Source organism: Ursus americanus, chromosome 10 (assembly GCF_024610735.1).
Source record: "Ursus americanus isolate L20-20 chromosome 10, mUrsAme1.1.p, whole genome shotgun sequence".
In the NCBI taxonomy this organism is placed as follows: domain Eukaryota; kingdom Metazoa; phylum Chordata; class Mammalia; order Carnivora; family Ursidae; genus Ursus; species Ursus americanus.
Window position 1 is genome coordinate 76,033,389 of NC_142136.1, and position 12,099 is coordinate 76,045,487.

Genomic DNA, 12,099 nt, shown 5'->3' on the forward strand with positions numbered 1-12,099 from the left:
ATAAACTTGAATTATATTCTACAAGTATTAGTGCCTTATACTAGACTGTCTAAATATCTTTACACCACTCCACCCCACCCCTTACCTAATTCCTTCCAGTAAGCACCAGAACATCCCTGTGTACTTAAAGAGGTTAAAAATCTCCTTACTTTAAGTGGGAGTTCACTGGGAAGTAGTCTCTAGGTAGTGAATAAGAGGGTATGGTCTGGATCAGCAGACTTAAATTCAAAATTTTCCTGGTTTTATGACCTGAGGAAGTTACTTAATCTTCATCCTCACTTCATCTTTAAAACGAGATAGTAGGGCGCCTGGGTGGCTCAGTCGGTTAAGCGTCAGCTCAGGTCATGATGCCAGGGTCCTGGGATTGAGGTCCGCGGCATCGGGCTCTCTGCTCAGTGGGGAGTCTGCTTCTCCCTCTGCCCCTGCCCCCTGCTCATGTTCTCTCTCACTCTCTTGCTCTCTCTCAAATAAATAAAATCTTTAAAAAATATATAAAAATAAAACAAGATCGTAATGCCTGCCTTTATGGAATTGTTGAAAGTATATAATAAAATAAGATGTTTTTAATGTTTATAGTATCTGCTTAAACTGATTAGGAGCATGGGCTTCAAGCTGAGTTTGGATTCCCAGCTCCATTAGTTATCTGTGTGATTTTGGGCAAGTTAGTCCCCATTTCCTTACTATATGTCTGGCACATTGGAAATTTATAACTGATAATAGTAGCAGTATTGTAATTGCTATATGTTTTTTAAGATTTTAGTATTAACTGGATCTTGGCCTCTTATTAGTCAGTTTATAAATTAAAATAAATAATGCCTTTTAAATCGTAGTTAATACAGATTTTAGGGAAATGTAATTAATTTGGCACTTCAGAGAAGATTTTAGGAAAACATTTAAATCGCAAATACTGATAGTTAGGTCAAAGTTCCAGCTATGAGGTATCCTTTCATGACAGGTACTTTCTGAACACATTTTGGGATTTGAACAAAAATACTGTAATTACCAATTGTGAAAACTTGAGTAATGTCTGTGAATATAAACTCAGTTATTTTATATTTGAGTGTTTTTTCCCCTGTAGGAAGGAAGGGTGGGGAGAATTCTAGAGTAATGTTGACCTTTTGGCAGAATTTTTTTTTTTTAAGATTTTATTTATTTATTTGACAAAGATAGAGACAGCCAGCGAGAGAGGGAACACAAGCAGGGGGAAGTGGGAGAGGAAGAAGCAGGCTCCCAGCGGAGGAGCCTGATGTGGGGCTCGATCCCATAACTCTGGGATCACGCCCTGAGCCGAAGGCAGATGCTTAACCGCTGCGCCACCCAGGCGCCCATTGGCAGAATATTAGAATCAGGAGTAGGTTAATTTGGCATTTTTTATAAATCACTAATATAAATATGTAATTTTAGGAATTTTATTAAAAGTTATTTTTAAGGCAAATTCATAAAATAAAAACTGATGAAAGTTTAAATTATTTTAAGAGAAAAATATCTAAGAGATAAGAGATTAATCTGTAGTATTTATAAGGCAGACTCATTTTCAAGAACCTTAGAAGCACCCTTCACTTCTGAAAAGAATTTCCTCCACAAGCCTCATTCCCCTGCATTAACCTTCCACACCATCAGGAGTGCTTTAAATGCCTCCTGCTGTACCTGCCAACTTCCTGCTCATCAGCTGTCCTACTCTGTGCAAGTAATCTCTGAAACCACCAGAGATCTTGTTCTTTCTCATTTTTTGCATTTTGTTACACTGTACTGTCTCTCATATTTTCTAATTAAACCATAAATTATCTTAAGAGGATAAATCTGTGTGGTCATTTGCGTAGCACTTAGCCTAAAATGTTCTCTAGCACATAACAGATACTCATCTAAAATTGCATTCCACGCTAATTAATGTTAACATGAACACACTAATTACAAATTATTCTGATCTATTTCAGTGAGTCCCTTGACTTTTTTGTTATGTAATTTGAGTTAGCCTTTCTGTGAATTAAAAGTACAAAGACTACATGTTTTTAAAAAATATTTTCCAGTTGAATCTTTTCAGTAATTTATATTGATCTTCTTCCCAGTTAAGATTGTTATTACTTTATCAACAAAATTAAATCCAGCTAGCAGTAATGCTTTCATAAATTTTAGAAAGAATACATCAACTATTGATCAACACCTGAATAAAAACATGGAATTATCAGCAAGTGATTTTATTATCTTTTTCACTAAGATCCTTCCTTTTGATGTAAAATATTTCTAAAATACACTAGGTGAAACTTCTGCCTCCTAGTGACCAACATTTTACCAGCTTAATGCATAATGACCTGCAACTATCGTATAGAATATTTTCACTTTTCCTGAACTAGATATTATTTAAATTGAAGTTATTCATTGTATTACCATATTTTATGTGGTATATAATTATTTCAAGTACATGACCTATAAAATGCATTAAGTTAATTGAAGTAAATAAGTAAACCTGATCTTGGCAGTCTTGAGCACAGAACAGTTTTTTAAATTGCACTACCCTACCATAGATTACATGAACATATATCTAATATCGTATATTCTGTGTTCACAATCATGAAGATAATTATTAAAATTAGTAAAATTCATAATGAAGTATATCCTATGCAGAGAGGAATTTAATGAATTTTAAAGGCATTTTTTCCTTTACATAAAGGAAAAAGAATATGACTCCAAGTCTACTGCATCTGATCCTGCAACTACGTCCATCTTCTCCACCTTCACTTTGTTATGGAAGTATTGTTCCCAGTAGCAGAAATAGTGCTGCCTCCCGTTTGCCCCCGGCCTCTTCTGTTGCCTTCCCAAGACTTCTACACTTTGGTGTTGTTCCCCTGCCACATTCTCTTTCTGGGCACTGTATCCTTCCTCTTTTCTATATAACTTAAACATCTCCCATATTTAAGGAAAAACATTCCTCCTGTGACCCTACATCCAGTTTTCTCCATATTTTGTAATCCCTTTTCATAGCCGAGCTCTTTATTTTGTGTTGTACTCACTTCCTCACCTCCCAGTCATCCTTTAGCCCACTTCAGTCTGGCATCCATTCTCCAATGACACCACTCTTGTCAAGACCATCAGTGACCTTCTTGTTGTCAGATCCAGTAAAGATATTCTGTATTCTCGGCACCCGTGACGCCAGCAGTACTGACACTATTACCTGCTCTCACCTCAAACCAGTCCCTTCTTTTGGCTTCTAGAACCCCATACTTTCTTGTGTTGTTTTACCATCCTGGTGGTTTCTTCTCCGTCTCCTTTGATGAAATTCAACCAAAACCACCTAAGCTGAAGAAATCAGTCATTCTGATGGGGAGAGTTTGAACAAAGGGGTTGACTTCCTAGCTGACAGTCCTAGCAAGCAATGAGAAACTATCTATCTCATAGGAGATAATGGAGTTTGAAGGCAAGACATAACAAACCAAAGGAGGTGAGAGGCCATCTGGCAAATGAAGGGCAATATTTTTGAGGCCTAAAGTATGATGTGGGAGTTGAGATTTCAAAGAGCAGTAAGCATTCATTCATTTTCTTGGTATAGAGAAGATAGCAAATGGTGGTAGAGCTTCCATGAAAGACGTTATAGTGGAAGACTTGTAAGCAACAGTGAGATTTGTAAGGAAGATAGAAAGTTATTCCCATTTCCATAATGTGTTTCAGACAGGAAAAAATATGTCTAGGTTTTCTTTATTCCCTTCTTTTGTGGGAAGGGGGGATTTTAATAGGTTTTGTTCTGTTCTTGAAATTGAGGGCACTGTTCTCTTCATTCAGCCTCTGCTTGCAGCAGCAAGAGTCATGAAGCAGTTTTGCTATCAGCAGATGAGGAGTCAGAGAGGCATCCTCGTGAGAGGCATTCAGTCAGGACTCTGTTAGAGTGTGGTCTCTTCTGGAAATCGTGGATCTGGTTTCCAGAAGCAGCACTGTGACTCTGTCTATCTTTACCAGCTTTGCTGCTTCTGTGCCATAAGGAAGATAAATGAGTGTTTGTTTTTAGAGGCCAGTGAGGAGGATTATCAGTAACTTCTTTATTTTCTTTAACTTTTAGTTACAGGCATGTATATCTCTATATGTCTGTCTCTGTCTCTCTATATATATACCTTTCTAACTGTCAAAGAAATAAATTCATCAGCCTACTCACATATTTTCCTATTGGATAGTACTCTCTCCCTGTTCCTTACATAGCTGGAGATTTATTTATATTCTCAGAATGAATAGGAGCATCGTACATTTCCAAGATTTCTAAAAGCATTAAAAGCCAGTATTTCTGGATGGATGAGGGGAGGGCCCTTAGTGATGCACTATTAGAGAAACAGAAAGTGGAAGTCCACAGCAGAAAGTTTGATATTTTTTCCTTTAGGCAAAGCGCATGAGGTTATTAGTATGAAATATAAAGGAAAGGAGATGATTAGAGAGAGAAAGAGAGAGAGAGGCTTTAAGAGGAACCAGGAGGAATAAGTGATTGCAAGGATAGATAATACAGATAGCATTCCTTTCAAAGTCAGTGAGAAGGAATAATTTGCGCTGGGCATCTGCAGGAGGAGAATTTTAAACCTATGTCCCTACCACATAGGAGCATATGAAAGAACAGCCTTCATTAATAAAAGACTGTAGGGAAATCAGAACTCAAAGTGTGACTTAACAACGAGAGGAAAACTAAGCAGCTGACAGGGAAATGAGGAACAGCAGGATTGCGTACATAAGAAGAATTAGAAATGCCGTGAAAGGGCAGAGTAAGAACTCCTCCAAATGCTGGTCTCCCTGAATATGGACTTTCCTATGCTTGCCTTCCTATGCTCTGGGGCCTCAGTCCTAACCCTTCACATTCTCCATCCCTCGGACACATCTGTACTGTGCTGTAGCTGGGGAAAGGGCACCCGTCCCTCAGGATGGGAAGTGTCACAGGCTGAACATGCTGAGCTTCACAATTACTGTGTGCCCTGGAGTTTGTAAGTTTCTTTAACACCTACTTCATCTATAAAAGAAAGGTAACAGTCTCTATTTCCACCATTATGGTGGCAATAACATACCTAAAGCTTCTCTTCCGTACCTTGAGATCCGGTGTCACTAAAAGATCTTTTTATTATTATTAGGCAAATTCATGCGCCACAAGTTCTCTTGGATTCTTTGAAACTACTTTATCCCAGTTCTTCTGGTACCTCTCTTTCTGTCATTGGTTTCTCTTCCTTCTCCTGCCCATTAAGCATTGGTGCTCCCTAAGATCTGTCTTTTGCTTACTACTCTCCTCCCCTTGTTTAGCGCCCATGTATACTGCTGCTGACTCTCAGATCCCCTTCAGTGTCCCCAGCCCAGGCTGCTCTCCTGAGCTTCAGACTTCTGTATCCAAACCAGCTGCCAGATGCCTTCCTGTGGGTCTCTGTTTCCTTGAGTTCATCATACCCCAAACTGAATCACTGTCTTCTCCCTAAACCAGAGCCTTCTTTTCTTGGTTTCATTTGATAGTACTACTTTTCACCCATCTCATCAAAACCCAGGAAATGTCTTTGAACCCTTTCTCTTTGCCATTTCCATTCTTCACATGCAGTCAGATACAAAGTCTTCCTAATTTTGCCTCCTAGGTATTTATCAAATTCATCCTTTCTTCTCCCCACCTCTAGAGAATTTACAGGAAACAGATCAAGAAAAAAATCGTGGGGGGTGTCTTAACAGTTACTTCTGTTTTTCTCTGAAACTCCAAAATACATGAGTTGAATTGTACATTTCCAGCTCAAAGAAAAGACACTAATATGAACGTTATATAGGAGAGATTTAGCAGATTCACTTTTTTCACATGTACTTCTTTGTTGATATTAATGAAGTCACTTGAAAAGAATATAAAATTTAGCTACATTGGGAACAATTTAAAATATTCCATTTTACCACATAAAACAACTGTCAAAATTTATACTATATGCTAACTAGCAAATAGTAGTATATCCTTGAAATAAAATAACTCATCCACCATGCATTATTATAAAGAAAAATGTTATAACTACTGTGCATTTTTTTGAACTGAGCAGAATTCTCAATATAATACAGTCCTTAAGGATGTACTGAATATAAATTAAAAGATACATTGTAAGATATATAAATATGTTCTTATGATGGATATGTTAATTTCTTGTTGGGAAACAGTTCTCAAAATTGCATTCAGGAGCAAGTCATATTTTGGAATGGTTCCAAATTTAAAATATTTGTAGAGAAGCATAGTAAATAACAGAATTTAGTCATCTCTTCTGATGGCCCTTCCTTAAGGATTCATTAACAAATTTTTAAACACAATTATTTAAAATGCTTCACCTATATAACGTGCACTTTTAAAACATCACCATTTCACAGCATTTACTTTACAATTCAGTATAAGAAATATATACATTAAACTGTTTCTCCTATATTCTGAAGTGTCAGTTTTCCTTAAAAGCATTTTCAGAGGGCAGATGCCTAGAATGCTGTTGTAGAACTATATTGTTTATAATCTATCTTGAGAGTGTAGGTGGTGTTTTTACATTGTCTCAACTCTGTTTATTCAAGCTTTTTATTTAAGTAAGCATTTCAAAGAAAGACACTGGAATTTTCTTTTTCACAAAGTCCCCTTGTAGAGGACGTGTACCTGTCTGTAGAGAAGAGTGAGGCCTCCTCTTGGCACCAAGCCCACGTCAGTCTAGCAGTTTGGCCATTTTTTCACTTTGCCGTATTCCTTTGAAAATTAAAAAAAAAAAAAAAGCTATTCCGCTTTTTTGAGTCTGCCAAGGAATGCAATACTTTGATCCTCCAACTAACATTAGAGTACTTCTCTCAGGTAACGAGGTAATGACAAAACACATTTAATTTATTTTCCCTCCTTATAAACTGAATATTTTTAAGGAAAAATATCCGAAGACTTACTGTGGGCTTTTTTATTAAAAAGAAGTACACCTGCTCCAAAGTAAAAACAACCAATAAGTATGCACAAAAATATAAGTCATTTAAAAAAACGTTTAAAGTATGTACCTGAAGTTACCTGTAGCTAAAACATTGAATTACCTAGCTATAAAGTCCTTAACCTGCCTTGCTCTGAGCTTGGGCCTTGAGTCTGTGTGTTACATTTGATTGGGAACCAGTAGGGCAAATCCACTGCCATCACCCTCTGCGGGCCTTTATTCCTCATGTCTAGGCTACCATAGTGGCCTTATTTCCCATTGCTTCTTTCACGTAGATGTTATTTCTGACAGTCACTTTTTAATTTTCATATTTTTATATTTTAGTTTTCATATTCAGCTTCATATATTATCCCACACCTCTTGATTAAAATTTTCATCCATACATTTGAAGACCATTTTTAGAATTACTTCCTCTAAGACATCTCTGATCGTCTAAACTCTAGAAATGATTTCACATATTTCCAAAATCTGTAACTTACACTATCATTGTCCCTCAGTAGTATTTAGCATTTTTTATAAACATTTTTATTCTGGCCTCCTGATAGAAGTATACAGCACCATCTATTAAGAATTCTTGCCAAAGGGATGCCTGGGTGGCTCAGTCGGTTTAGTGTCTGCCTTTGGCTCATGTCATGATCTGGGGTCCTGGGATCAAGCGCCGTGTCGGGCTCCCTGCTCAGTGGGGAGTCTGCTTCTCCTTCTCCCTCTGCCTGCTGCTCCCCCTGCTTATGATCTCTGTCAAATAAATAAAATCTTTAAAAAAAAAAAAAAAGAATTCTTGCCAAAATCAAACTTGAATCTCAGCACACCTCTGGATTGAAATACCAGTTTATAGAAAATGTAGAAGTTAGAGGAACATGTGAAATGACACCAAGAAGGTGCAGTCAGAAAAATTTTCTAGACTATAAGAAACTTTACAGGTCAAATGACCAGGCATCTTTAACAATTAAGTTGAAAGAGAGGGGGATAAAGGGGCACCTGGGTGGCTCAGCTGGTTAAGCATCTGAGTCTTGATCTCAGCTCAGGTCTTGATCTCAGGCTTGTGAATTCAGGACTCACGTTGGGCTCTACACTGGACATGGAGCCTACTTAAAAAAAAAAAATTGTAAAAAAAAAAAAAAAGATTTAAGACACAAGAACAAAAGAAAAATTTTAAACTTGTGAATCAAAGTACACTATGAAGAGAGTAAAAAGGCAACCCACAGGAAAGGAGAAAATATTTGCAAATCATATATAGGGGGTTAAAATCCGGTGTATATAAAGAACTATGACTCAACAACAACAAAAAAAACAAACAAACCAATTAAAAAATGTGCAAAGACTCAAATAGCCATTTCTCCAAAGAAGATTCAGTTGACTAATTTCCAGGTGAAAAGATGCCTGATATCACTACCATTAGGGAAATGCAGATCAAAACCATAATGAGATATTACTTAATACCATTATTATTAAGAAAAAAAACAAGTGTTGGGACGCCAGGGTGGCTCAGTCGGTTAGGCATCTGCTTTTGGCTTGGGTCATGATCACGGGGTCCTGGGATTAAGTCCCACATTGGGCTCCTTACTCAGTGGAGAGTCTGCTTCTCCCTCTGCTTTCAGCTCCCTCTGCTTGTGCTCTCTCTATCTCTCTCAAATAAATAAATAAATTTTTTAAAAAAAAAGAAAACAAGTGCTGGCAAGGATGTGGAGAAATCATAATCTCTATGCACTGTTGGTGGGAATGTAAAATGGTGCCACCACTTTTGAAAAAAGTATGGAGGTTCCTCAAATTAAGCATAGAATGGCCATATGATCCAGCAATTCCACCCTGGGTAAATACCCAAAAGAATTAAAAACAGAGACTCAAATAGATACTTGTACACCAGTGTATGTAGCAGCATTAATCACAATAGCCAATAGCTGGGTGGAAACAACCCAGATGTCCATGAACAGATGGATAAACGAAATGTGGTATATAAATATAGTGGAATATTTTTCAGCCTTAAAAAGGAATGGAATTCTGACACATGCTACAGTGTGGATGAACTTTTTTTTTTTAATATTTTATTTATTTATTCGACAGAGATAGAGACAGCCAGCGAGAGAGGGAACACAAGCAGGGGGAGTGGGAGAGGAAGAAGCAGGCTTATAGCGGAGGAGCCTGATGTGGGGCTCGATCCCATAACACTGGGATCACGCCCTGAGCCGAAGGCAGACGCTTAACCGCTGTGCCACCCAGGCACCCCATGTGGATGAACTTTGAAGACATTATACTAAGTGAAATAAGCTAGACACAAAAGGACAAATACTGTATGATTCCATTTATATGAGGTCCCTAGAGTAGGCAAATTCGTAGCAACAGAAAACAGAATAAAGGTTACAGGGGCTGGCGGCAGAAAAGAATGGAGTTAGTGTTTCATGGGTATGGGGTTTCAATTTGTGATGATTAAAAAGTTCTGATAGTGGTTGCAAAATAATGAATACTTAATGCCACTACACTGTACATTTAAAAATGGCTAAAATGGTTAAAATTTTTGTTATGTGTATTTTGCCACAGTAAAAAAAAAAGTGAGACCCTTTAACCAAGGGCAATCCAAGGACCTTTTTGAATCCCAATTTGAGCACACTAGAAAAAATTTTTTTCTGAAACAGGGACATTTGTAAAAGTGATATGACTTTGATAATATTGAGGAATTATTGATAATTTTTTAGGTGTGGCAGATATATTTGTGGGGAGGAAACAGTCTTTTTAGAGATACAACTTGAATTTTCTAATACGAAATGATATATTGAGATTTGTTTCAAAATAATCCAGTGGGGGGCCTGGGTGGCTCAGTCTGTCAAGTGTCTGACTTCGGCTCAGGTCATGATCACAGGGTCCTGAAATAGAGTCCTGAGTTGGGCTCATTGCTCAGCAGGAAGTCTGCTTCTCCCCCTCCCTCTGCCCCTCTGCTTGCTTGTGCACTCTCTCTCTCTCTTTCTCAAATAAGTAAATAAAGTCTTTAAAAAAAATAATAATCCAGTGTAAAGTGGGGTGAAGGGAGTAAAAAAAGGTATAGATAAAACAAGATCTGCCATGAATTAATTACTAAAGTTGATATATATATTACGGTTATTTATTATATTCTCTCTACTTTTGTGTATGATTGAAGTTTTCCACAATAAAGTTTTTTTAATTGTGTATTTTGTTATTATATCAAACTTATGACCCAGAGGGAAAATTTTTTTTAGCTTATCAGGAAGCCATGATTTACAGGACACTGTTTCTATATTTATTGCTATTCTTTTCATTGCAAGCACGTAAAACCAGACACTATCTATTTGCACAAGAAAGGACAGGCATAGAGCTAGTGGCCAGACACAGAGCTAGCTTCAAGTTCAGTTTAATCCAGGGCTCAGACATCACCAGTATCCATCTTTCAGGCCTGCCAATTAAAGATTGGCTACATTCTCAGGCCCTAAACACTGGCTCTCTGACAGTTCCAGGCACTCTGTCCATTGCTTCACATTCCTAAGTGAAGCATTCTCACATCATCAAAGCCCAGGAGGGTGAGGAAGGAAAAAAAAAAAAATAAAGTGAATGATTTGGTATTCTCGTCAGAAATTCCACTTAGTGGAATCTTAGTGACCCCGCTTGGGTCAAGGCCCATCCCTGAACTAGTCCCTGCAGCCAGACTAATGGAACCTGCTCATTAGCTTGGGTCAGCTTTTTGCCCATCTCTGCACCAATTCAGTGAAAGTACGATGATTAGCTTAGGCCTGTCAGCATCTATCTTCAAAGGTCAGGATGGTCGTCCTACCAAAACTGCGTGTTAGAGAATGGGGAAGGAATGGTTTCCCAAAGGAAAATCAAGTTACTGCTGCAAAGATTTAATTAATCTCATTTTAAATAATATAGTTTGACCTTTTGTATATTGAGATCTCTGTTACTCTACTGAATTCTTAAATTTACTTCACTTGAGATGTTATGAGTAGTGAAATTTGGGTAGAAATTGCATGAAGTGCCATGCAAATAAAACCTGTAGTGGATACCTATTATTTGCTAGCCAACATCCATTCCCCTTTTTTACTAGTGAATAGTAACCTGATGAAAAAACATATCTTTTTTAATTATTAGTACTGTACTTAACTCTATTATAAAAGTTTTCCACTGTAACAAAGAAAGGTAAATTAAAGTAAAATTGTGTGTTTTTTTAAATTTTTTTCTTCCCCTCACTTTTTTGAGGGGGGAGGGGCAGAGGGAGAGAGAGAGAATCCTAAGCAGGCTCCACGCCCAGCACCAGATGCAGGGATCAGTCTCACAACCCTGAGATCATGACCTGAGCAGAAATCAAGAGGCAGACGCTTAAGCAACTGAGTCACCCAGGTGCCCCAAAAGATGTGTTTTTAATTAGGTGGAGTTTCCATATAGTATCTGTATATGATTACTTCTAAGCCTTCTAAAATTTACCTTCTGATGTTTTTATTTTATCTCTTTCAGGACTAATTTCGTATACTGAGTATCTTTTCTTGCTTACAATCCTCACTAGTAAGTACCCCACAGTTTTTCTCAGTGATCGTGTGGAATTCTCTGTTCTTACCAAACAAGATTTTTGTAAGTTTGGTATTTATGTCTTTATCATTAAAACATTACTGCTGCCTTAGTTTCTGTATCAACAAAATGATACTGTTGGATTAGATTAGCCCTTCTGCTTCTTTTGTACTGTGGCTCCCCATAACTCTGTCTCCTTAAAAGACTTGTTGAACAGAAGAGATTCAGACTTAGATTTCACATGTCTAAAAAAAACCCTTATCAGACATTCTTCAAAATTTCTGATCAGTACTCTTCAGACTGGTCATGAAAATCAAGGAAAGAGTGAGAAACTTTCACAACTTGGAGCAGAGTAAGGAGACCTAACAACTAAAGGCAACATGGTTTCTTGTGTTTGACCCTAAAATAGAAAAAATAGCATTAGTGGAAAAACTTGAAATCCAAATAAAGTCTGTAGTTCAGTTTAAAATGCTATTACCAGTGTTAATTTCTTAGTTTTGACGATGATACTGTAGTTATAGAAGATATTAACATTAGAGGAAGCTGGCTGAAGAGTATATGAGAAGTCACTATACTACCTTTACAACATTTCTTAGGTCTAAAATTATTTCAAAATAAAAAAATTATTAAAACCATACTCTGAGAAAGGTAAATAAAGAGTAATAATCAG

The 12,099-nt window shown here is 37.2% G+C and overlaps 1 protein-coding gene across 2 annotated transcripts in view; it reads left to right on the forward strand.

Annotated features, from left to right (window-relative positions):
* The window catches only part of MICU2 (mitochondrial calcium uptake 2), a 187,971-nt gene that overhangs the window by 89,590 nt on the left and 86,282 nt on the right, over window positions 1–12,099 (forward strand). For both annotated transcript variants that reach the window (XM_045797104.2, XM_045797105.2), the window contains exon 5: window positions 11,379–11,426. In XM_045797104.2, the coding sequence (XP_045653060.1) occupies window positions 11,379–11,426 (48 nt within the window). The remainder of the gene's footprint in view (window positions 1–11,378; window positions 11,427–12,099) is intronic.